At 37.7% G+C, this 27,798-nt stretch overlaps 2 protein-coding genes across 9 annotated transcripts in view; one reads left to right on the top strand and one right to left on the bottom strand.

Moving 5' to 3' along the window:
* rell2 (RELT like 2) overlaps window positions 1-13,224 on the top strand; it is a 31,249-nt gene extending 18,025 nt beyond the window's left edge. For 3 of the 8 annotated variants that reach the window (XR_005706553.1, XR_005706549.1, XR_005706554.1), the window contains 2 exons: window positions 64-4,293; window positions 4,436-5,531. Coding sequence is in view for 1 of the 8 variants with exons in the window: in XM_040119469.1 (XP_039975403.1) it covers window positions 64-1,924 (1,861 nt within the window). In the remaining 7 variants the exon portion in view is untranslated. Of the gene's footprint in view, window positions 1-63; window positions 5,532-13,085 lie in introns of those variants that run through there. The other 5 variants (XR_005706550.1, XR_005706551.1, XR_005706555.1 and 2 more) reach the window with 5 other exon arrangements.
* Window positions 10,655-26,986, bottom strand: LOC120785076 (F-BAR and double SH3 domains protein 1-like). The gene is given in 19 exon segments (XM_040119407.1): window positions 10,655-10,705; window positions 10,854-10,896; window positions 11,003-11,157; window positions 11,289-11,396; window positions 12,057-12,157; window positions 13,056-13,185; window positions 13,380-13,463; window positions 15,107-15,190; window positions 17,819-17,923; window positions 18,686-18,802; window positions 19,489-19,584; window positions 20,433-20,555; window positions 22,221-22,284; window positions 22,934-22,966; window positions 22,968-23,147; window positions 24,425-24,498; window positions 25,607-25,652; window positions 26,049-26,146; window positions 26,966-26,986. Coding segments are annotated over 19 exon segments (1,713 nt in total).
* Between the last annotated feature and the right edge of the window lie 812 nt (window positions 26,987-27,798).

The following is a 27,798-nucleotide window of genomic DNA, read 5'->3' on the forward strand; positions in this document are numbered from 1 at the left end:
AGTGTAAAAGTAATCAGGAAAATTGACAAATGTTTCATCCTTCATGTATCATTATCCCCTCAGGTTTCGGGTGACGCACACTGATAAGAAGCTCCATGGAAGTCCCAATCCATTGGCCAGTTCAGGGGACCAGCTGGACCAGTCTCATGACAGCGAGGAGCAGAAAGAGGGCGGGTACAATCTGAGGAGCATGTTCAAGGATGTCCGACCTTCCTCAGAGAGTGCAAATGGGGTTGCCCCAAATGTGGGGAAACGAAGGAAGAGCATGACCATATTTGGGCTGAGGCGGAGCAGTGACCCTGTTGGCACAAAAGGAGTGGAAGGGACAAGTAGGGAGACCGAAGGTGTTAAGTTGGCTATTCATCAGCAACCTGTAGTGCTGGAGGAACTGGTGCAGGCAGAGAACACTGAGATTGCCCCTGAACGTGGTACTAAATCTGGTTCCAAACCTGAAACCGAGCTCTCAAAGAATCAAACCCCTTCTCTATCGCGACATGAGCCTAAAACTGCAGGTTGTTTTAATTCTGCTTCTTCCCAAAGTAAGAAACAGGCCCATGACTCTAGCTCTGCTCCCGAGGATGGCTCTAAACCTAGGCCCAGTCACGAACCTCATACGAAGCTTACAATCAAACCTTCAGCTGGGAGTACGGCAATCTCTGCCCCCAGCTTGCTTCTCATTCCGTCTCCCACTTTGTCCAAGCAGACATTTACGACAATGGAGAGACAAGGAAAAACTGCAGATAAAGTGTTAAAAGATGAGGAGGCTTATGATCCTTTGCCCATGCAGACCTCTACACCAATTGTCCTCATGCCAGGATCCATTCCAGGTTTCACTCCTGTCATTCCTACTGGTCAGTCTGAATCCTTTTCTAGCACAGTTTTTCCAGTCATCCAAACTACCCCTGACGCAAGCTCCAGCCCAGATCTGGAAGCAGGTTGTGGTGCTAGCCTAGTTTCAATAAGTTTAGGCTCATCTCCTCTGTCTTCATTCCCAATCAAGACCCCATCTTCATTCTCTTCATTAAAAACTCCTACCTCACCCCAGGCAGTCACACGTACCCCAAAACTCCGGTCAGACCAAACAATGTCTAGCCAATCTCCTATTCCATCAAAAATTGCTAGATCATTACAAGCCCAAACGTCCTCACCTGGTGTTAGTGCTAACTCCAAACTTGACACCATGCCCTCATCGCAAACTCCCTCTTCTTCTCCAGCCGACGAAAACCCATCCTTCGGAAGTTCATCTCATCTGACTTTGAAGTCAGGCAGTGGGATGTCTGTAACATCTATGACCAAAGGGTATATGGTTTCAAGTCCATTATCTCTAAAGGAACAAGAGCTACAAGTCGCCAGAATTCACAAGACAGAAGAAAAGACAAAAATAAAGAGAGTTGGGGTCCTCAAAACAGCTAAACTTTCACAAATTGAGGGAGGTTTTAGAGGTTCTGCCCTTTCCTCTCCCTCTGATCAGATTTCTAAAGACAGATTGAGCAGTTTGCCTTCATCACCCTCAAGCCCATTGTCCCCCTCCTTGCTTGTAGGGAGCAGAATAAGTAGCATGACCATTGTCAAAGCCAGTCCTGACAGTAATAGAGAGTTTTCTGTTGTTGCTGTTTTGGAGGATGAAGAATCCTCTTCATCAATAAAAGACCAGAAAGGAGAGACTTCTGAACTTGTGGTTGAATCTGAAAAATTGGGAATTAGTCCAGTAGTTGGTCAGGGATTAGAAGTTTCTGTTTCAGGTACTGAACAACGTGAGAGTCAAAGAGGAGAGACCTCTACAGCAGAGGTCAGGTCAACGTTGAGCCAAGAGAAAAATGACATGGTAGAGATGGAAGATATTAGAGACTGCAAGATGATCCAGGTGCAAGAAGCAGAGAAGATGGAGGAGGTGGAGAAGATGGTACACACTCATTTGAAATAGGACTGAGAAGTGAACTCTCAAGATATTGAAAAGTTCCAGCCGTCCTGTGATAATCCAAAGAAAGAAGAGTGACACCACTCAGCGGACTATAGGAATAGAAATGTATTAATAATAAAATTAAGTAATTATGAACACACCTTTGATGATTTAATCACGGCTGTGAATATATTGCCTTGGAACTGGACTGGCTGGTTAAATGACTATCCAAATGTGGAAAATTATCCAATTTCACCCAGATTTTAATCCCTTTAACCACAAATCACATCAACTTTACTTCACAACTAACAATTACGTCTTTTTGTTTCAGCCGTTTTTAGACAGATTAGTGGCATGGCTCTAAGGATGGAAATGTCAGTTGGCCCACCACTTTGGTCCAGACTAAAATATCTCAACTGTTGGTCAGTTAATGGTTCCCAGTGAATCCTACTGACACTGGTGATTCCTTTACATTTTCTCTAGCACCATCCTGAGGTTAACTTTAGTGAAATATCTCAACAACTGTTGGGTGGATTGCCATTAAATTTGGTACAGATACCCATAGTGGCCAGGTGATTCATTGTAATGATGTTTGGTGATTCCCAGACTTTTCATATAGCTATACTAATAGCTGGATTACTATTAAATTTTGAACAGTCATTTTTGGTCCCCAGTGGACGAATCCCACTGACTTTGCTAATCCCCAGACTTTTCTAGCGCCATGAGCAGGTCAAAGTTTTCACCTATCCAGTGAAATATCTACTTGATCGATTGGCACAAAAATTTGTGCAAACATTCATGGTTCCCAGATGATGATTTCTAATGACTTTGGTGATCTCCTGACTCATTTGGAGCTTCCATGAAGTCCCCATTTATGGTTTTGAATGAAAGGCTTTAACAACTACAATAAAATTTTGTTCAGACACTCATGTTCCCTTCAGGATGAAGTTTATGATCCTCTGACTTTTCATTAAGTGCCATCATCAGGTCAAAGATTTAATTTGTCCAGTACTTTGGTTAATGACTAAGTGGCTGCTAAACAAATGACATTCATATCAATTTCGCCAAAGTCAAAGTCTGGGAGCCATGAATACCTGTACAAAATTTTGCTCCAATCCACCCAATAGTTCAAGATATTTTTCTAATGTTGGGTAGATGGTTGGCCAACCAACTGACTGAATGACTGGCAAACTAGCAGACATTGGAAAATATTAATTACTAGAGTCTTGTATTGAGTTGTGAGAACACCATGTCTACTTTTAATTTGACATTAATGCAGACTTGATGATTACTGTCATTGATTACACAACTCAAGGAAGCTTCAAGAATCTTAAACTATACTATTTCACAATATGAAATGAAAACATACATACTTGAAAAAATACATCCTTAAATCTAAAATTATACAGAATGCACTTTGAAAATGTTCAGCAATGCTGTAAAATATTCATCTTTGATGAAACTTGTATAGTCCTTCTGTTAATATAGGATTTCTAACACATTCCAGGAGTTATATTATGATGAAAGAATATCTTTATTTGGTTACCCACCTTGCTGTAGTTTGCCTCCTGGTTGGTGATTTCCTACTTTTGCTAAAATGTAGGAAATATCCAAATAAGGACTGTGAGCCTGTTGCTCTCCATTTAAAAGCAAGTGTATGGAGATAAAAACACAATTCAACTTTTGACCCACTAATAGACCATAAAATAAGTGATGCTGGGTGCAAGGTTTTCCTTTGACTAAATGCTTCATATGTGATTGACTAACTGGCTGGATTATTGGATTAGATAACATCTAGTGTTTGATTTGACTTGCTAATGGACTGATTATATTTGAGTTTTTAACCAGAGCTGTGTGCTTAATTTAATGAAGCATGATTATTTATGAATGTAAAATGTGCTAATGGCTGGTACCCTGATATCTCATCTATTGATCCTCCTGATTGTTGATCAAGATTAACAGCACAAGCACAAAGAGGGCAACAGTCACTCCCTTCCATTGCTCCAGGGCTGCTGGCCCAATGGAAATACAATAGATCAGGTAAGTGAATTCTTGTAATTATGTTTAACCCTATGCTACAGTTGTATGCAAAGGTTTGGCGACCCCTGGGCAAATGATATATTACATTTTTTTAGAAATGTAAGAAGTAAATCCAACTTCTGCAGAGGACAGACAAGGCTTTCTCCAAATATTAATACAATTTTTGTATTAGCTGAGAGTCTTTCTGTTCAGCTGCTCTTCCTGCAGATCACTTCAAGTTCTGAGATATTTTAGGCTGTCCTGCACACATAGCATGTTTAAGATCTACCCACAGATTTTCAGTGATGTTCGGGTCAGGGGACTGTGGGGGCTGTTCCAAGAGCTTCAGGTGGTGTTTCTTGAAGTACTTCATGGTGGGTTTTGAGGTCTGCTTTGGATCATTGTGCTGTTGAAACCAGCTTCTTTTCACTTTCACGTTCTTGACTGACTACAGGACATTTGCATTCAGAATTTGCTGATATTTTTTGGAATCCATTCTCCCCTCTATCTCTGCAGTGTTTCCTGTGCCACTGGCTGCCACACAAACCCAAAGCAGAATATTTCCACCACCACGCTGAACAGCTGGCAAGGTATCATCAAATGCATTCCTCATGTACTGCATGAGAAATGCAGGAAGACGAGAGAGGCTGAGTGGACTGATTATATTTTGCATTGAGAATGAACTAGCAGAGAAGTTCGATTTAGAGAAGACTGTGGAGGACTTCACGGTACACAAGACTCACAGAATAACATTCAGACAGGTGAGTGCAACAAATGACTAATTGTTGTATCTCACTGTACAGAGGAGAGCATAACTACTGTGTTGCCTAGCAACTTAGCGTGTTGTCTGTGTTTGCTGGGTTGCACACTCTGGAGTCTATGTTGTTTACACATCTTCACTTTTTCTGCTGCTTTATTCTGTTGTTAATTCTATAACAAGTGGCAGGCTATTTGATTTATGTAGCTTAATATTGCTCCCACTGTGGGGTCCATAGACCTGTAATTATTAGCTGTATGCACAGGCTTCAAAGTGCCTGACTGGAATTTATTGGTTGCTTTCGTTGCAGTTCTCACCTGGGAATTGTGTATATGCATTGAAATAACAATGCATATAGGCCTGCATATGTTCTTTAATTTAATAGTTTTATCATATATTATTATTATCTCCATATAACATTTTTTTACTCCTCCCCCTCCAAAATGTCCATAGCCCCAGGGCATACAGTAATGTGAACAGAATGTTTTCTTTCAATGAAGACTAAAACACTGTTAAGATGGACATACAGTACATTATCTTTATCCTGCCCTCTTCAGTATATGTAGATTCTTTCTTGATCTGTTAATGTTTCTATGTTTTTATTGTGAAGTGTGATCATGGTAGATTGTGTGTCATCCTCTGCTGGTAACCAAACCCATAACACCTTCACATGTTAAAGTGTATTTCCATCACCCATCTTCATCACTACAGTAAACTGCTGTGTTATCGTCAACATATTTATCATTTAGTTAACAACAAACTGTTGTGTTACTTTTCAATACAGTCTGTGCTCTTTGGATAACCTGTTGAAAAGTTATACATAATAATCCTGTAAATTAAACTGCTAAAAGCAGTACAAAGAGGAGCATATATATGTATATATACATATATATGTATCTATATATATAAATATATAAATATATATAGATACATATATAATGTGTGTGTGTGTGTGTGTGTGTGTGTGTGTGTGTGTGTGTATTTTGTAACTTAGCCAGTATATGTAAAGCCATTTTAGAACTATATGAAATGACTAAATGCATCATATACAGTATGTATACTTCACTGCAAATATAGAATAAAGTCTATAAAAATATATGAGATGTCCTAATAGGGCAGCTATCAGCATATCAGCCATATTATTCACAGAACACAGATCAATTTGAAGCTCTGTGTCTATATTTTTCCTTTCAATAAAGAGCAGTTCTTTGTGAATGTTACCTTTGCCCTGACTGTGTTCTCCAAATTGATTTTACAATCAGAACGCTGTACTGAATGCAGCTGCTCTGCAAAAATTTCTTTCTGAACAGGTTACTCAGTAGTTTGTAGTCTGACAAACATGGTTTTTGCCTTTCTTGTCAGTTTTCAAGGGGTATGTCTAGAAAAAACCAGGTTGATGAACATGAAGTAATTTAATTTAATAAAATGTTTGACACAGGCTTCTTTTTTTAAACAAAAAAAACCTAAAATTTTAAGGCACAATGCTAGATTAATATTTGTGACAGTTAATCTTACTGTATTTGGTTTAAGTTAAGAGTTTTATAGCAATTGCTCTAATTGCTGAGCACTTTATTAGGAACACCCGTGTACCTGTTTATTCATGCAATTATCCAATCAGCCAATCATGCGTTAGCAGTGCAATGCATAAAATCCTCCAGATACACATCCGGAGCTTCAGTTTATGTTCATATCAAACATCAGAATGGAGAAAAATGTGATCATAGTGACTTTGACCGTAGCATGATTGTTGGTGCCAGATGGGCTGGTTTGAATATTTCTGAAACTGCTGATCTCCTGGGATTTTGATGCACAACGGTCTCTAGAATTTACTCAGTATTTTGTGAAAAACAAAAAAACGTCCCATTAGCGGCAGTTCTGTTGACAGAAACACCTTGTTGATGAGAGAGGTCGGAGGAGAATGGCCAGACTGGTTGGTGCTAACAGAAAGGCCACAGTAACTCAGATAACCGCTCTTTATAACTGTGGTGAGCAGAAAAGCATCTCAGAATGCAGAACACATCTAACATTGAGGAGGATGGGCTACAACAGCATAAGACCATGTTGGGTTACACTCTTGTCAGCAAAGAAAAGAAATGGGCACAGTCTTACCAAAACTGGACGGTTGGAGACAGAAAAAAATGTTGCCTGGTCTGATGAATCTGGATTTTGCTGAGGTACACAGATGGTAGGGTCAGAATTTGGTTTCAATAGCATGAAATCCATGGACCCAACCTGCCCTATAGTCAACAGTCCAGGATGGTGGTGCTGGTGTAATGGTATGCGGAATGTTTTCTTGGCAATCTTTGGGCCCCTTAATACCAATAATTCATGGTTTGAATGCCACAGCAGATCTGAGTATTGTTGCTGACCATGTCTATCCCTTTATGGTCACAATTTACCACCTTCTAATGGCCACTTCTAGTATGATAATTAACCATGTCACAAAGCAAGTCATCTCAAACTGGTTTCATGAACATGACAATGTGTACTTCAGTGGCCTCCCCAGTCACCACATCTGAATCTGGTAACCTTTGGGTAACCTTTCAAACTTTTGGGATTTAGTAGAACAGCGATTGGCTGCACAAACGTGCAGCAGACAAATCTGTAGAAATTATGTGATGCAATCATATCAATGTGGACCAAAATCTCAAAGGAATTTTTCCAACATCATAAGAGTTAGAACAGATATCCCTGGGGTTGAGCTCTTCTCTACCTGGAACCATCCCATTCCCTGATTGTAACTAATCCATGTAACCACAGTACTGACCTTGGCTGCCCAGAAATAACAGGCAGACCCTGGCCTCCATGTTTTGACGAAAAAGTGTCTTCTTCTAGGGGCTCTATTATCATGAACGCAGTGGGGCACACAGAGCACAATTAAATGTGACCTGCCCAGTGCGTCAGAGGCATGCCAAGCGCACTTTCGCTATTTTCGCTGCCCTGGTGAACCTGCACCGTACTTGTAAATGGGGAGGGGTCAGAGAGACTACATTACATACATTATAAGAGGATGTATTAGAGTTTGTGACAGTCATGGTCATTCACATTCACTGCCGTCATCTCCTTTAAACACAGGGCTTTCCCAGTCATTGGAACTGACGGTTTGAATCCTATGGATAATTTTCTCAGAGGAAACTTATTGTTGCCTGGGACGTACAAATATGAATACAGCAGCTCCAATATACTGCCAGACGATGTCCCTTTTAAGTTGAAATCACATTTGAATTAACTTTGGACAGGAGCCAAAGATCATCATATTTTCCACTACCTTAGTGCCATATGTACAGTGAAATGCAGACAAGTTTCTTCATATTGTATTTCTTTATTTCTCAAATGATTTTTAATGTTTATTTCAGTCTATTTTTGCCTGTTTTACATTGGAAAAATTATTGGTAACAATCTGATAATGAAATGCCTGCTTCATCTTCATATTGAAAATCTATAAGTGGGACTAAAAATGGGCCTGGGCACCAAAACCCATCTGGAGACTCACCATTACTGTGACTGACTGTGTCACACTTTATAAGAATCATGTAGTAAACAGAGCATAAATTAACTATGATGATTTGTAGAACAATGCACAAAATAGAAACACCTGCACATTAATTATATTTTATCATTTTGTAATGTTATGGTATAATTGTTATTCACACAGTTCAATTACAGATTCTGTGATGATATGATTAATGTAGTTTATGAAGAAAAAGTGAAGAAACACCTTTTTAATATTACACTCCACAGCTACTACAACAAAGTAGCTACAGTCTGATAAATGACCATATAAACGAGTCCACACACTAACAGGTATCAACAAAAACTTAACATTAAGAAATGAGGTAGATACTATTTACTTATGTTCAGTTTGCATTGTATTACATTATATAACTATTTTCACTTTCCTCTCTGTAACTACAAGTTAATAGCTACAGAGAGAGTGAGATTGGAATTCAAATTCAAAGCTTTTCTTCCTTCATTGGATCTTTCTGTAATAAAGTCCTGTAGGTCTGTAGGTGTGAGTAAGCAACAGTTGTCTATTGCCTCAGTGTTTAAAACCATGATAAAGATACCAATACATAAACAGGACCGGACCAACCGTAGTTAGCTGGGGAGGGAGACAGATGTGAGGGAGATAGTGGCCACACAGAACCTCAGTACTGGGCTGATCACCAGCACACAGTCACATCTCTCTCTCTCTCTCTCAATTCAATTCAATTCAGTTCAATTCAGTTCAATTCAGTTCAATTCCCTATGTAAGTTCTCCCTCTCTCTCCCTCTCTCCCTCTCTCTCTCTCTCCCCCTCTTTCTCACTCTCTCCCTCTCTCTTTCTTTCTCTGTGTCTGTCTGATGTTTTATTTCTTCCACGTTGAGCAACCCGCCCAGTCGTGTCATGCCCCACTGGTAAAAGTCCTGGTTCTCCTGATGGCCACTCCCCTGCCTTCAGATGGCTGTAGAGAGACTCACCAGAGTAAAGGAAAGGCCTTTAGTATAGAATACCTACTAACTGTTACAGAATCAAACAATCTTTATGCTCCTGTCTGGCATTAATCCCACCAAGCTACATGGCGAGTCACCAAGATACCAAACCGACTCAGTCCAGGAAATAACATCAGTGGATAGTACAGGATAATACCAGTTCATTGGTGCACCACTGCGTTTCACACCATGTGCAAGCACGGTAATAAAGCCCCTAGCCTTTTATTTTGTCATATACATAGATTTGGACAGGGGAAAGACATCCTATATCACCAAATCTTCTTTAACTCTTGATGAATACCTAGGGTCATTAGCAACCCAGGACTATATTCTACCCTGTCTTATTTATTATTTTTTTCAGTTAAGTCTTCACCTCCCTGGTATTCCTCAAACTATTTGTCTTTAACAATGTTCTGGTGTCAAAATGTAAAAAATGACATGGTTTTTCTAATGTTTTTCTCCATAAAGTCTAAAGTGTCGCTAGTGACCCGAGGTATATAGGAGTAAGGTTGTTTTTTCACGGTGTGTTAAATGCAAGTGATAGCGGGGTTGTGTTTTCACTTTGGCCTCATGATGGCACGTTGGTCTCACTGTTACCATGAATAAATACAGAACCAATGAAGTGTATGTCTGTTTAAAATGGTTTAAGTGTAGAGAAACATTTTCTTTGATATCAGAGGGTTTTGATGATAGCAGCTCTGGAAAAGATGCAGCTGAGGCCACTAAAAATGAAAAATTTGTTTTTGTGCAATTTTAAGAATCTGATCATTTAAAAGCAGAACTGGAGAGTGAGAATGATGAAGCTAATAACTCTAATTATACACACATATATACATATATACACATACATATGTGTATATATATATATATATATATATATATATATATATATATATATATATATATATATGTAATCAAAGAAAAAGAATTACAGTTTCACTTTTTTCAGTTAGAGCTGGAATATTTTATGTTGTTTAATATACTTAGCTGTTAGCATCAAGATGTACTGCTTGCTAGTAAACCCGCTTTACAAAATATCTCTTTGCTTGTAAAGATCATATGCTATAGCTTACAAAGTAATAGCTTAGTAGCCAAAAACTAAAGGTACGCAGTAGCAATGTCTCACTTTTTTATATTTTTACTGTAAATATTTCTTACTTCGTCCCTATTATGAGATGTTTCATAAATTAATTATAATTCTACCACAATGTTAAGCGTTAGTTTTCATCACAGTGCTTGTTGGTGCATGTATTTGTGTTAGCAACTACTGCACATTGTATATGCTCACGTGGAGCTGAGTTCCAGTCCATTTTAAGTAACACATTAAGGACACACAAATTAACGTTGGTATCTGTTATGTGTTCTCATCCCTTGATGACTAAGTTGACCAATGCGAACACCTGCCAAACACTTGTACTTACAATGAAAGGCACAAAGCAGTGTTCCTTTTCGTCAAAACAAGACATGTCTGATTGTGAACCTTAACAGTGACTCCAGTCTTTGTCTCAAGGCTGAGGTGAAGGCTTCTGTGTTGGAGGAGAAGGAGGTGCTCGACACTAAAACAGTACAGAGGGAGGAGAGATGTGTTGATTATCACTGATCCAAGTCCATACAAAGATATATTCAACTAATTTAGTCAGCATTCAAGAATCCTTTTTCATCGTTTTTTTCATGCTGTTACAAGATTTTATCGACAGCACATACTGGTTTTAGTTGATTGCTGGAGAGATCTGGAGATTTGCGGTTGCTGCTCCCAGTGTCAGATGGGAGAACAGAAACAAAGACAAACAACCATTACCAACTTAAGTAACAACTAACTAAGTGGAGTAAACTGGAGTAAAGTTTGACTCCACTTGCCTGTTGTGTTGTTTGCGAGCCTCAGAGGAAAGACCTGCTGTTTGTCCTCCGCATGGCTAAGGGGGGTAGCACTGAGTGCTGAACTACAGCCAGGAGTTGAGGGGATTGGGATGGAAGGAGAGAAGGGAGGCAAGGTTGGCATGGGGAGAGGCTGGAGAAAAATAAATACAATATTACCAAAGTCAAACAAAAAACAGTAAATGATAAGAAAAGCTGGGCAGATGTCAGAGAACAATGATTTACAGGATCATTCAGGAAACCACACAGACATTCCATTCTCACCTCCTCCTGTTTCTTCTCCTCCCCTTCATCATGTATGAGCTCTACCACCAATGACGGGAAGACACCAATCAGTCCATTCAGCTCTCCCTCCCGAAAACCGTCATCCCCCTGAAAAAAAAAACATTCACGTGGAAATAAAACCTAAATATTAATACAGACCAAATGGGAGGTAGGGAATACTAACAATAACAGGACTGCTTAATGAATCAATCTATTCCTTTGACAAAAAAAATCTAAACTCTTACCAGCTTTATTTAGGGCTTTTAGCCACATCTCACAGCTTTCAGCAGCAACTGGAGTTTGCTCAGTTGTAATCAATCAATCAAGTCAAGTGATGACAACTAAAAAAACTGTATTCGCTGATGAAGGCTGTGAGATGTGGCTGAAAGCTCTAGAAAAAGTGAACTCCTGTTCCCAAGATCAAGAATAAACCTTCACGCCCATCTATTCCTATTTACACTTGAAAATATTCAGCCATTGGGAGGTGTTGTGTTCAGTCAGAATACTAGTCAAGCTGAAATTGGCGAAGGTGTGACAAAGTACAGCTACAAGCCTAGCATCTTAACCAAACTGGTATGTCATTTTAGGTCTGCTGTACTTTAATGACTTTACAAGTTGACATGTATTACCTGATCACTCCATTAAACAGTGTACTGGAGCACAATAGCTTTTGAAATTGGCTATGACATACTCAGTTTAGAAATACAGAAGAAATACAAGCAGATGCAGGCTCTGAATTTGAAATAAACTCTACGTGACAACACACACCTCTCCATGTCGATAGCTTATCAAATGGATTAGTGCCCCCTCCTGGAAGGAAAGCTCCTCTGCACTCTGGGCCTGGCAGGAGTACAGAGCTCTGGCTACTCCTGAAACAAATCAGACTGGATTATGAACACATACTTTTATAATATGACTATTTAATAGAATGGTCACTTGTGTATACATATGACATGCATATAATGCTACATCATTGCATGGTTATGTGAATGTTTCAACATTATGAAGGTGTGAGTATCAAATAGTACAGATATAAATTTGGGATGATTTGACTTTGGAACAGACTCAACAGGCATCTTTTACTGGGGCATTTGGCACGGACACCCTGGATTAGTGAGGTGAGATCTTAATTTTGCATGATTGGTTTTTTGTTCTTCAAAACAGTCCAATGTGTTACAGTATATTATATTATGGTCTAATATTCATGGCAATCAGCACAAATACTTCTTTATATATACAGTAAGGTATGATGGTCTGTTGATGTTTGGTACAGACCTACATGTCCAACATACTGTCTGATGGAAAACAGGTACAGATATCTTTGACTTTGACTTTTATTTTACATAAGGCTCTAGCCTTATGTAAAATAAAAGTCAAAGATATCTGTGTGCACAGTTACGTTCAGGTACATCACCATCAGCTGTAGAAACAGGTAGATTTACTGGTCTCCCTGTACAGAAAAAGTCCATTTCATGTTTTAATGGTCATTATATGGCTGAATTTACAATAAAATGGTCTTCATCTGTGATGAGTTCTGGATAGATGATTATAAGAAACTTGAGCTGTTTTTTAGGAAGGGAACCTGTTTTTTTGGCTGATTTTATTCATAGAGTTTGGGACAGAAGGCAAAGTGATGGCAATGTAATGTAAGATGTTATGTTCATGTCTGACAAATTTTTCACCACTAACTAACTAACTAACTAACTAACTAAGTAAGTGTTGATATGTTCAGTCATACTGTAAATAATACACACACAAACTGCTGACCTCTGCTCCCTGCCTTCTCTCTATTCCCAGTGGATGAGGTGGAGCTGAAGGAACTGTCCTCTGCTGGTAGACACAGGAACTGCGCATAATGCTCAGGAACATAGCCCACCTGACCACTTGAGTTACACACCTGCAAAGAGACATGACATGACATGCAGAGACACCAATGAAAGACTGGAAAACATATACAGTATACACTGTACTGCACATCTTAAATCAAGGATTATTAACTTTTTTAAGGCATTCTTCAAATAAAAAAATGTTTTCATTTCATAAAGGCTGATATTGTCCTGATATCTCAACAAACAGCAGAACCGCTGTCACCTTCAGCCAGTCCTCCATGTCTCCATCTTCAATCACTTGAAGCTCCTCCCCTTCCATGATTGACAGCTCATCTGACTGGCTAGCCTGAAGGAAATAACGTGTTTTTGGTCATTTTTATGAATTCTTCATTTAAATTAAATCAGTATTCTCCAACACAGTACTCTACACAGACTGCCCATTGCATTTCCTAAATATGTTCACATTTGTGACTGTGTGGTCTGTTTGGTCACATAAAATTATCTAGTAAGATAATTTTATGTGGTCAAACAGACTGGAAATACAAAATTCTGCACATTTTCTGAATTTACCAACACATTCCATTGATTTCAGATGAGGTCAACCTGTCTATAAGGGTAAGCGTGACGTTGTGCAGTCTTTTTAACAACATCAGATCTAGTTCTTTAGATAATATCTATTTAGAAAAATCAAAATATGGAGTAGAACTGTAAAACTGCAGGCAGATGCTGATTTCAACTCCTCTTCCTCCTGGTTGATTTGTTAGTGTGTAACTGAGGGTTTCACAACATTTTGTGACCTCTCATTCTTCTTCCTAAAATTGTCATGACCACAACAATTACATTAGGTTGTTTGGTATATTTTCAAGAACATGGACGAAGATACAAAAGTTATTCCCAAAGAAATTCTGATGTTTTTGAAAATTAATTACACTTTTTATTAAAGATGTATAATAGTAAGCTCAATCTCACTCTAAAGCCCCATTCAAACAGGATGAACATCGCATGGGGGTTGGGGAACAAAATCTCTGCCGTGCTCCTCTGCTCCTCATTGTTCTGGACAGCATTTTAACCCTGGTTAAGTGACATGATCTGGTCTGTAATAGACATGAACATTCAACAGGACAAAGACAAAGTGAAAGACAAAAGCCTCCCGAAGGGGGGGTAGCGCAGAGCCGGACGCAAAGAATAATGTGTGAGGTGATCAAAGTCAAAAATGGTTCTTCTCCTCAGAGTCATAACTCAGTCAGATCTGAACACATGAATCACATATTGATATCATTCAGTGTGACTACCACTTCCTGTGGACATCATTATCTCTGATGTCCACTCAGAATTAACCTTCAGAAATTCACTTAGAATTCAGATTTTTTTTTAAAAAGGTCTAGAACTAAGTTTTCTTCAGCATCATAATAGTGAAATGTCTGTACATCCAAGGATACACTGCAAACAGGAACTGATCAGATCTGATTCAGCAACTTTTAATGGGGACACTGACTAAATTTGAACAAATATAAACTTAAAAAAAAAAACAGGGTACATCCCTGTAGCTGACATTACAACAGACCACTTGGTTAGCTTTTACATGGTCTTGTTTGCCTGATGGTTTTAATTTTTTTCTGTTGTCAAACAGGTTGATATGTTGGGTTTAGCATGTTTCTATCTATCATAATAGCAAATGCATTTAGATTTCCTCTGTTTTCAAATGGAAAAAAACTCAGAGATCCACTTTAAAATCCATGGTGAGGGTCTGGAGATGTTAAAATACAGTAATAGCAGCCAGTTCACAGAAAAACAGCGGATCATTGTAGCTGTAATTATTACTGGGGTGGATGAGAAAAATTACCCATAGATGCTTTGGACAGGATAAAAATCACTGACCAGCACAGGTAATGTTCAAATCACCCCTCCTCCTCTACAGACAGAAATCCAGTTTGAATGGAACTTAAGAAGTCGCCCACAAAACCATTTGTTTATTTTAATGTCGAGTACCTGATAGCGATAGATAACTCTACAGGCTGCAGGATAAACACACACTCCAGATGCTGACACTGGATCTGCGAAGATGTCTCCGTTCTCAAAAACACATTAGAGTGACATGAGCAGGAACAATACTCACGTAATCAAAAGACAAAAAATTCAAACGCCCCTCAAATGTTAGCCTCCTTTTTTCATTTTTTGAATTAGGGTCTACAGCCTACATCACTGGGCAATGGGATGTTTAAATTGAATTTTTCCCCCAACAAACAGAATATTTTCATTTCTGCTAATTTGTGTTAAAAACACTTGAGCAATTTTTGCAAAAATTTTAAAGGATACATCTGGTGACATTTATATTTTATTATAATAAAAAAATCCCATTGAAAGATGAATGAATGTATTCAACTAAGTACTAAGTATTGTGCGTGGATTAAAGCCTGATATATCGTATTCCAATGTGCCAGTGAGCTCCATTGTTGTCCAAAAACCCAGTGAGCCACACTTCTGCACTGGCTGACATGTTCCTTCATACCATTAACATACAATGTAGTTTTTGACTCAGTCCCACATACTGTCCTACTGCCCATTACAGAACCAAATGTGTTGTTTTAGGAAATTACTGAGCCTTCTTCAAGAAACTATATATTGATGGGCTGTTTTTAAAGATTTACATCTTCAGTAAGAACCAATGGGCTTGGAGGTGAGAGCCACAGACTGGATATACTGACCGGCAGGATGTATTGATTGACAAATAGATAAATATAAAATATTGCCAGAGTGTCCTTTAAGTGCTCCAACAACATATAAATCACTAAACTAGCAGACATTTTAAAACTGAGGGACCCCTTCTGACAGTTCCTGGGGAATTTTGTGTCTGTCCACTGCTGGGTTGAGTCATCTAGAAATATTTACAAAGCCTACAGCAAATTACTACCACGTGTATAATTTTGTATCATTGCAGTAAGACAGTTTATCAGGGTATTTACTTTGATGACAGATTTAAAGAGGTTCATTACATGTGCCACTAAGTAAGGCTAATAATGATTGGACGCAATTACTGTATGTGATTTTAGCTCGCTAAGGTTCCAACATGAATATTTGCTCCTTTTAGTTTTTTTTAGTAATCAGTAACTTGGGTCTTTCCACATTTATTTTAAATCATAGTCTTGAATGTCTTGAGTTATCAAATTTTATCAGCTTTTCAATTAATTTCACAGATGATTTCATAATTTTGTTCCTTGGAGATATTTTTATTCTGTTTTTTTTTATTGGAAATGGATGGGTTTATATTCTTTTATCTACAAACCAGAACATCTGCAATCCTGAAGAAAATGCATTTGATTGCTGCATCTGCTACATCTGCTGCTGTTGCCTCCTGGTAACATCAATATGCGTAAAAAAGGATGTAATGGTAGCTAAAACAAGAGACAAAACTTGCTTTGTCTTTGCCTGAAAGCCTGACCTCGTGCTTGCGGGGCAATAATGGCAACTCCCTTCTATGGAAAGTTGGTAAGGTTGGTCCAAAAATTGCTGGATTTGTTGCTAGGTGCTTTCGTGAGAAACAGTCGCTAAAGTGTATAAATAGAAGTCAGTAAATCTAGGGACAAAGGCACTAAGTTGGCAACACTGATAATGCAATAGAAACTCTTTATGCCAATTCGTTTAGAAAGATGGGGAAAGTCCACCACTAGGCTGGGCCGACTGAACGGTGCAACGCCATCACTCAGTCAGTAACTCAGTCAGTCAGTCACAGACATTCACTTTTATAGGATTGGCCAAAAATCAATAACTCATTCAACAAGCTGTTTAAAAGCTAATATGGCCTAGTCATCCTTGACATTTTAAAAGAACCATGTTTCTAGCCATTAGTATGTGGGAGTAGTCGCAATTTGTATTAAGCAATTTTTTGTTTGTTCATCATAGCACCCTCTAGTTGCAAAACTGCATGGAACTCAGCAGTCGTATTTGTTGTCTCAGTATGTAACCTTGAGCCAAATTTTGTTGCAACTGGAGCGTTACAGCAAGTTTAATTGATTTGACCACACCCATAAAAGTTTGTTAGCCAATCATGGAAAAACAATACCTGATATGTAAAATCAAACATATGGGCAGTCTTCAGGGTTTTCCAAACATGGGATTTACCACGTTTGGTGAGGCTAGATGAAAGAAGTAGGATAGGGAATAAAAAATTAGCAAAATTTGTTTTAGCCCATTTCTATATTTTCTATATAGTGACGCTATCGCTGACATTTGGAGTATGTGAAATAATGACGTATGGGGAAGGTGTTCACCGACTTTCAGTCTTGTACCCTTAAGAATATTTGAGATATCCATCATGTTTCATCATGTTTCATCATGTTTCAGTCATTCCCTATAGGAATGACCGAAACATAAGAAAAATTCAAATAAAATCTGCTGCTATCTGCACCAAAAGTAATAACACATATCTCCCAAAAATGCTTGACATTTGAGCTTTGGAACCATGGAACTGTCAAAATACGTCAAGTGCATCAAAAAACAGATTGAAAGAAATAATAATAATAATAATAATAATAATAATAATAATAATAATAATGAGTAAAGATAACGAGAAGGGAGATGATGAGAGCAGAAGGGTAAAATAATGAGATGAAGAGGAGAAAGGACATTTGGGCTAAGACACATGTTGGATTTTTTTTTACCTGTGAAAAAAGCAAAATTAAAAAAAAATCAAAAAACAAGAACCTTGGCTTTCCTGACACTGTCCTGCACCTCTGCTATCTTCTGCTCCATACTGAACCCCATCTCCCCTGACAAGAGCTTCAATCGACTGTCTAACATCTGTAGAGCCTGAGAAACACAGACAGAGATATACAATGCATTACTTAGTAGAGTAAAATTTTAAACATATGGCATTCTATATAACATAGCACATCAAATGATATCTGACTAAACTTTAATATTTTACTAATACTTTCATTGCTCTTATGAATGAAAGCAGGAAAAACACAAAACAGCTGTCCATTCCACAGTTTATAGTTATAGTTGAACCATTCACAGAAATTCTTTAACATACAAAGTCTTGATGGAAATATGTAGAACATATCGTAACGGATAAATTGCAAAATCTTTAAATGCTGCAACAGTTCAGCATTAACTGCATCAACAAATAAGCAGAGGTGCTAATTTGTCCAAATGTTCACATTTTTGTTGACCTAATTTATACAGATATTTAAAATCAGTGAACATAATCAATGAATGTCAGTAAATTACATAATGAATGGATGTGATGATGGTGATTTAGAGTTGTTGTTATTGAGAATCAGAACTGACCAATGCAACCAATGTTAACACATTCAGAGAAAGAGATATTTTGAGAAGATATATAGTTTGAATAACACAAAAAAAAAAAAAAACTGAGGGCCACTGCTAAAAGCCATCCCTAGCTCAGAAGTGTGGTAATGGCTATGTAGTGTGTGTGTAGGTTGCTATGCAGTGTAATGCAAACAGGAAGTGGTTCAATAAATACTGAGCTCAAACTACACCTAGCTCACCTAGCATTGATTACACAAGGAGTAACTTGGTTTTCTGACTCTGAAATTAAAGTCTCACCCTCTCTCCATGGGTGACGATCTTAAAGTCTTTGGCAGCTTTTGTTGCCCGTTTTTTAGCCTCCTTAAACAAACAACCCTCAGCTTCTGAAGCACAGACCTCCTGCAGAGAAGACACCTGCACAGATGAGAGGCAAACACTTTCTGCATCATTCAGCTTTCAGATATCTGCACAATGCAGTTCTGTGCAGCCTGTTATGGAGACCATCATGTTGAATCTTTTGATCAGAATGTGTCAGAGAGGTTGTTGATTCAATTCTCTGGTCACTCTGAAACTGAGGCCATAGTTCATGATGGTTTTACTGTAAAATGGACTGCATTATATCTTTGGTCTGTGGGAGGCTATCCAGAGAAAACCCACACAGGCACGGGGAGAACATGTTAACTCCACACAGAAAGGCCCCGGCACAACCAAAGTTCGAAACCAGAACCTTCTTGCTAAGTCTAAATATAAAGATAAAAAATATGAAATGGTTATGATGTTTTTTTATTAGTGTTTTTTTATTAGTGTATTAGTTGTATTAGTGTGTATTAGTTTTTTTTTTTAAATAATGTTTTATTATGAAATACATCTCCCCATATTTACATGAGGACAGCATCAGTAACTACCCTTCTTTAACCTACTTTAACAGCACTAAAATTCAAATCTAGGATTACTGTTGCAGTTTTTAGCAGTAAAAATCAGGTAAAATACCATTCTAAGTAATTTCTTATAATACGTTTTTCCTGGAAATCAGAATCAGCCAGAATCTGAAATGTGCTCCTTTTCTGTTGGAGGTCACACACACAAACATACAAACACACCTTGTCATGTTGAGCAGGTTGGAAGGTGAATACAGTTGTTTTGCTGAAGGAAACAGATTCTTGTAGAAACTGCTGAATATTTTTCTCTCTGGTCACCTTACAACAGAATAACAGATCACTGTTAACTAGGAACATCAAAAACATTTATTCCTCACCCACCCCCTGAGAAAAAAAGCTCCATCATTTGTCGCATCACTGTAAATTCTGCACAGTTTGTCAGAAAAGTTTAAAACGGCTTTCTGACTCTTTCTGTCTGTGTGTGCAACTCAAGCCATCAAACCAACCTGTGTGTTGTGAAGTGTAAGTGAACAACAACACAGTGGTTTCACTTCCTCCGGCCTTGGGTCAGCAATAAAGGTGTTCAAAGTGCTTTTCAACCACTCACATTTGGAAGGGAATAACTTTTGAAGGGTGTTCCCTTTAAAATTGTGCTCACTTGCTATTTGAACATGTTGTGTATGTCTTCCCCCTGTAAACTTCCTTCTAAATCTTCACCCTTGCAGTTCTACCACTGAGCCTCTAACTCTTGCCCCTCTCATCTTACCTGATCATCACAAAACATTTCTCTCTGCTGCCCTCTGTCCCTCTTCTCTTGGATCTCTTTGTCCCTACCTTTTCTCCCTTGTTTCTTCAGTTCCACCTTTCTGCATTCATTCTTTCTCTCTGTCACCTTCCCTGTAACCAGCTGTCCCCACCCACATGTTGTCTATAGAGAATGTGAAACATGTTTACACCAAACAGGTGTGATTGGGTTGGTTGCTGAAAACAGTAGTTACAGTCACTTATATTTAACATGAATGACAAATAAGACCCCTCAATGGCCAGACCATCAAACAAAACATATGGTTAAGCTCTGAACACACTCGTACTCATACCCTTAAACAAATCAATATACTCTGTACAAACAAAAGAAAACACTCAAATGTATGCGCACGCACAAATACCTTAGCAACATTTTCCCATATCTTGTTGTACTGTTTGTGTGTGGACAGACAGGTATCCATATCTCTCCTACACAGCAGGTCAAAATGGTTTCTCAAATCATCGTAAACACCACCATCCATTTGCTGATTAGGGAAATAGAGGAGTCAGTTTTCATTTGTACAAATAGTTTCACCACCGTTTTTAGCACTTCAGGTTTGATCCCATATGCATGGTCAGATGTTTAGTTTTGGGTCCCAGCACCTTCTCCCCCATCTTTAGTCCTCTGTACTTCATATGTGGTCTGTTGCCTGCAAATGCCTATCAAGGATAGTACACACTGCAGACTACACACTCAGTGGCCACTATATTAGGTACCCCTGTGCAATCTATTGCAATCCAGAACAAATCTTCTGCCACAAAGTTAATGTTTATGATGCCCATAATATTCAGTTTTTGTTGACAATGTCAAGAGGTGTTAATTCAATTATACTGTATGTTTTAGCATTGAGCTCATAGTTAGTTATAGTATTGTGCATAAGCTGCATTATATTCAAAGTTGTTTCTAATATTCTGTCTTTCATGTATGCAAATAGGAAGGATCAAAATAGAAACACCTCTCAGAATAATGTAGTTCAGTACAACACGGTCTTTAACTATGAGTTCAGTAATAAACATATTATTATGAATTTAAACATTTCCAACAATTTCAACAAAAACTGAACAATATGAGCTTTGTCAAAGTAGATGTTATGACAGCTGTTGTATTGGAGTGCACTGGACTGTATGTGTACCTATAAAACTGGCAACTTCAGCCTTTCTTTTCCTTTGGAAGTAAAAAGATTCAGTCAGGACCAGTCAGTTTCTTTTCCTGTAAAAGTTTCCAGAATTTCTAATGATAGCTCATTTGAGCTGGGTGATTAATGATGAAGAAAAAAACTCAAAGATGGAGGTGGGATTTAATTTTCTTTGTGTGGAACATCAAACATCAAGGAGAGAGTGATGATAACAGCAATCATTTTTGAAATCTAAATTCCTTACACTACCTATTATTGACACAAATGTAACAGAGTACATTTCAATCGCAATAAAGTTCCAGAAAGGGAAAGGCAGATATACAACTCATACAATGGTTTTAGCTCTTAATTTTCCAGTTTGTATGTGTCAGTGTGTGTGTGTGTGTGTGTGTGTGTGTGTGTGTGTGTGTGTGTGTGTGTGTGTGTTAGTGTGTTACCTCCATAATAAGCGGTAAGTCGTTATTATAGTAGTGTAGGTGGTGGGCATTCATTGCTGCTAAAGCCAGCAGACACTCATTACGAACTTCAGTCAAATGGTCATCACACTCTTTCAACCTAGCACTGAGCTGTACATACACACACACACACACACACACACACACACACACAAACACACACACACAAAATTACATTTTTTTTTAGTGAAATAAATATGTAGAGTACAGACCACTTTAAACCTCTAAGACTAAACTTTAATGTCATAGTACTTTATTGAGGTCACTTAAGGTCTGTTTGTTGCTTAAAATGTTAAGATAGATCTGTCTATATCAGGCATGTTGCATTCATGTCATGTGAGGTAGAGCTGTCTCAGCTGGTTACAACTTCACATCATGAAAAATGGTCATTGAAGTAACTTCCTTTTCACATGAACTTAGAGCTTTACTTGGACAAACAAGATAAAATGGTCTATGCAAAAAACATTAATTTTTCCCTTTGGTCTTCGTCAATAGCCCACTTCTGTTACGCTCTTGAATAATAATAGCTTTATTATAACAGTTCACTTCAGCTCCATACCTTAGCAGTCATTTTATGTAGTCCTGTTTTAAAGTGTAAAATCCCATGCTCATTCTTTCCGGATCTGGAAGACAAAGTAAAAATATACTGTTAACATGTAAGACATAAAAATAACAGAAGACATACAGAATGTAGCCACAGTGTATCTGAAGTACTATGTGAAATCTCTGTTGTATATATAAACTCTGGCTGAACTCTCGCATTTGACACACAGTTGAATCTGCCTGTGTTGCACAATGGGTACAACACATCAGTTTGCTAATTTTTCAATAACTAATGGCAGATCTTTATTTTTTGACCAGAATACTCTAAGTTATTATTATAGTTGCCAAAATATCGACTATGGGAAAGTTCAATCAAAGAGTCAGTCCTGAATAATCCAAGCCAAAAATTGTTCTTTCAGGTTTACAAACTAGAAGGGACCACATTACTCCAAACCTTTGTTTCTGTGCATTGTCCACTTATCTCTTTCAGAAGTCATTTCACATGCTTTTTTTAGGGTCAAACACCTACAGTAACATTTTGCTTAGTGTGAAACAATATTATTTTCTTCAGACACTTTTCATCAATCAACATTGGCCTGTAAATGGCTTGTATGTGCAACATGTATGTACCTCCTCAGTGATGAAGCCCATTATTATGTTTTTCATGGAATTAATATAAAATATTTTCTCTTTCTCTTTATTTTTCTCAGCCAAAAAAAAAAAATTAACCTTGTCTGTGCATCAGCAGCTTTCTCTCTGGCACCAAGTATTTGATCTTTGTTTGTGCAGCTCTTTCACTCTCTTAGCGCAGTTGTCCTTTGCATTTTGAAAACTTCTGGAGGCTTCTCCAGTCAGTCTGCAATACTCTACTGCAGCAGCAAGTCGTGATGCAGCAATCTGAGCTGTAGCATCTATGACTGAACGCCACACACCAAACACACTTCTGAAAACACAAACACACACTCGCTCATTAAGTTTATTTTACACCTTTCTCTAAAAGCATCATGCATGCAAAATAATACTATTCACTGTTGCCATATTTGCCAAATTTCTGCCCATTTGGATTACTTTTCATTTTACTGTGTAAAAAACAGTTTTGGGAGAGTTGTGAATAATTTGGGCTACTTTTTGTACCATTTGGGCAGTATCCACCAACAAAAAGTTTGGCTATATTTCATAATAAATAAATCACCCTCCACCCCCCCACCCTTCTCCGTCTCTTCTGAGTATGACTTGACTTGGACTGATTTCAGTTGCTCAGTTTGACACACAATGAGTGATGAGTAACGTCAAAAACCAAATGTCATTTCAGTTTATTACAACTAATGAAACTTTGTTTCCTAATTCCATTTGTTATTCTGTCATAGCGCTGTGATAAAAGACTTGTAAAAGCTTACATCTGTTCATATGCATGAAAACTTGATGTTTAATGTAACATTGCCTTAAAGACTGATTTTTTTCCTATTTTGATTCATGATTTCTATTATAAATTATCATTATTTTAACCACAGTTTTGAGTTTTCCTAACTATCCTGATAAAAGAGAAGACTAGAAGATGAATAGGACCAATTGCTTTTCCTGTGTTATGTTCCTAGTAATGTAAATAGCAACAATGCATATGCACATAATGGATACATACCTCCCTTTGTACAGCTAATAATGTGAACAATATATTTACCTTTTGCTCATCTGTAAATGATGTTAGTACCGCAAAACTATTGTCATATTACTGCTTCAGTAATAACACCCCCATTTTTCAAGTTTTTCAGATACCGCAAAATGTAGCAATCAAGTAGGTAATAGGATGAATAATTTACCTGAATCACCTCTTGAGCAGAATCATCTTGAACTGTGTTCCTTGCCGGCTTAAGTGGCCCTGATGCTATTGCAGCGCTTTGACAATATGCTCCAAGATGCCCAAACATAGGACACCTATTTACTCAGTGTCAAAGAGTTGGAGTTTGACAAACTATCATACCTCATCTCCTGAACACAACATATTTTATTTGCATGTGTGCTCTCCAAACCAACCATTTTTCTTGGCAAACATGTTTAAATTGCTAACCAACTGTTTGACTAATGCAACAGTAAGCAAATCTGTGCTTACTGAAAATGACATAAGCATCCAGAGTGGGGTTGGCTGTGTAAAATAAGATTACCCTCAAAAAATTGAAACAGATGCTGGGGAGACAGCTGTGTACAACGTGTGTGTGGCGTTACCCAGAGATGATAGCATTTGTATTTCCTCTTTGCCAGTCTCTCTTCTGGTACTGAACAGCTAACCTCTGAAGAGCCTGAAAATGCAGTTTACCACATCACAACCCATAGAAAATACAGTAAAATGTAGTGTACTGAAAACACCAAGTGCTTTAACTTAGAAACAGGTGGGCCTCACCTGGTGCATACCCTCTCTATCATTTGTCTGCACAAAGTTAAATAACTAGTGCAACATGTACTATTAATGAAATGACATGACAATGAAATGACAATGTGATAACAAAGATTTCAGATTTCAGTAACCACAATGTTTTGCATTATTTTGTATTACGTCAAACTAGTAAGGCTTTGTGATGGTGTACCTTTGGTTTTCATGTCATATCATTATCAGCTGTACTTGGTGTACTTATATGCGAACTCAATTGGCAAACATTAGCACTTTCAGTGTGAGTATGTCAGTATGCTTAAATTAGCATTTAGCTAATAGCACAACGGTAGTAATAAATTAGCGTGGCTATAGACTTGTTTAAAAGTACCTCACAATTTTCTCTTTTTTGTCATGGTACCAATATCTTGTAAAATTTACAAGCCCTGGGTTGCTCTTTCTGTTTCTAACAAATGGCAAAACTTCTAAAGTGATTGATATCTAATATTTGTCAATGTAAATGATTCAAATTGTCAGAAATTTCACGACTCATTGGATTATGTGTGATTTGTAAAGAAAAAAAATAATGCTTTTTTCCCTTTATTTAATTATCGCCCATGAAGTTGGGTATGCATTTGTCAGCATTAGTGTGGGCATTTACACACATACACATGCACACACACACGAACAGACACACGCACGCGCGCGCACACACACACACACACGCACACATTCATCAGATGTTCACTCACATATATGTGACACATTCTCTACCATGGTGCAAAAACACATAAACTAGAGCTTTCCTGGAAAGGTGGAAACTTGGAGCATCTAGTGAGAGATTAAAAAAAAAAAATTGGAAAGGGAAAAGAAATTCCTTGTTAGGATAGCATCACAGTATGTTGAAACATACTGGGACACTCACAGCACTCAGATACTGATATGGGACCTCAAATCAATAAATGATGAGCATTTCCAGTAAAAAGGGAAGTGCCAGAAACGAAATTAATAGTGAACTAGAATAGCTTATGTTTACTCACCTGACCATACTCCTTCTCTATAGCTGCTCGATGCTTACTGAAGGACCTTTGGTAACACAAAGAAAAACACAACAATAACACACAACATCAACAGACATACTTATGTCTGTTGATGTATACATACATGTATACATACCTCTATTTATTAAAGGAGTCAAAAAATCTAATTGAAACTGAACCTGTGTTCAAACTGAACATTACTGTCCGAAACACTGTCTATAAAGCTTCTATGCAATTCTTATGAAAATGTTATGTGCCTCCTTTTGGTATCAACAGTCTTCTTCTGTAAATTATTTACAAAGGGCAATCTACATGTCTACACACACTTTAATTCTCCATTTCTGTTTTGATCTCTCTGCCTACCACTGTCTATCTTATTGAATCCAGTGGGAGGATTTCATACAGTTACATACAGTCTGGTGAGACACAGATAGCATTGTACCTGATCTCCTCCAGCAGTTCAGTATCCTGATGTTTTTTGGTCTGCAATTTACTTAGATGCTCTGAGAACATCAGTTTCAACTGCTGGCTCTCCTTTACCTGGATGTAAACAGGCATGCTGTCAGGATCTGTATTCATTTCCTGTTTTATTTTGAAGTCTTGGTTCTGTTGTGTTACTGTTTGTTTTACTTCCTGGTTTTGCCTGCCTGTTTTGATTACTGTCTCCACCTTAATGTCTTTCACCTGTGTCTTGTTTCCTGTGTATTTAAACCCCGCCTCCTTTCTCATGCCTTGCCAGATTGTCTTTGTTACCCTTGTGTTCAAGCTCTCGCGCATTTAGTCCTGATTTGATTCCCTGTGTATGATCTGTTTTTCCGGTATTTTTTGTGACCCTCGATTCTGCCTGTTCCTGATCTGCCTTGTTGCCTGGTTTAACTGACTCCTGGTATTTTGACCTCTGCTACGTCTCTCGGATTAAAGATTTGGATTTTGGACATTGCACTTCTGCCTGACTCTATCTCTCTTGCACTTGGATCCACACACACCTGCCCTTACACGCGCACACACGCAAACAACGTGATCATTCAAATGTTATACCTTATTGAAAAATAAGGTATAAAAAAAAACAACAATGTTTCTATATATCATCAAACACTTATGAACTGACTGCTCAGTAATATTTAATCATCAGAATCAGCTTTATTTGTATTGCCATCGTATTTGGCAGCATACTATGTAAAATGCATTTATTGCAGTGAGTATTTTAATTTGAAAAGTACATTTAATTTGAAAAGTATTAACTTAAAAGGGAGGTGGGCTAGAAGAACAGAATAGTAGAGACATGAGCGTGTGTAAGCAGTAAGAATTCTTTACATTAATATCAGATCATCTTCCAGATTAGACTCAGAACTATCTTACCTTTCTGGGAGGTGGTTGCATATTTTGGATGCTGGTAGTGTCCGTTATTGTCTCCGTTATTGTGGTAGTTTGTTTCAGCTGTGGTGCACTGCTAACTTTTCACATGTAAGTATTTTTACATGTGCACATGCGCAACTCTCTCTCCCTCTCCCTCTCTTTCTCTTTCTCCCTTTCTCTCCATCTCTCTCTGTCTCATTCTCTCTTTCACATCAAAATACAATTTAAATCAAGTACACAATACGAGTAAAAAAGAAAAAAAACAAAAAATTAAAAAACATTTAAAAAAAGAACAAAAATTATATGGGGCAGTTTGTAAAAATCATGATATGAGTTTTCTTCATATTTACTGCTCTGGCAGTATTTTTATACTATCCAACTATTGCTGTTGTCCTTGTTCAGTAGGAGCTAGTAGAACAAGGTCATCAGCATAAAATAGAGACTTCACATTGAATAATGTCAGACTTAACTGCAATCTTCTCTGGGTGAAGAGCTCAGTTTTTCTGTGTATGAATTTTAACAGTACTATTTTCCCAAAAATTGAGTTAATAAGATCATATATTTGCCCCCTTTTTTGAAATCAGTTTAAAAAATGTGAATACCTTTATAAATAATAGTTTGAAATTTTACATTCATACTATATTGATTTTTAATTAATTTGATTTACTGGCTCTACTTTGTACAGATTTTCAAAATATGCTCTCCAGATGTAGCCATTTTGGATGGGTAATGCTTGTGGCTGCTTTGTGTTGAAGTTGTTCCACATATTGCAGAATTGATTTTGTTTGAATGACATTCTCAATATCTTCAAGTTTTATGTGGGTATAATTTTTTTT

Source organism: Xiphias gladius, chromosome 23 (assembly GCF_016859285.1).
Source record: "Xiphias gladius isolate SHS-SW01 ecotype Sanya breed wild chromosome 23, ASM1685928v1, whole genome shotgun sequence".
In the NCBI taxonomy this organism is placed as follows: Eukaryota; Metazoa; Chordata; class Actinopteri; order Istiophoriformes; family Xiphiidae; genus Xiphias; species Xiphias gladius.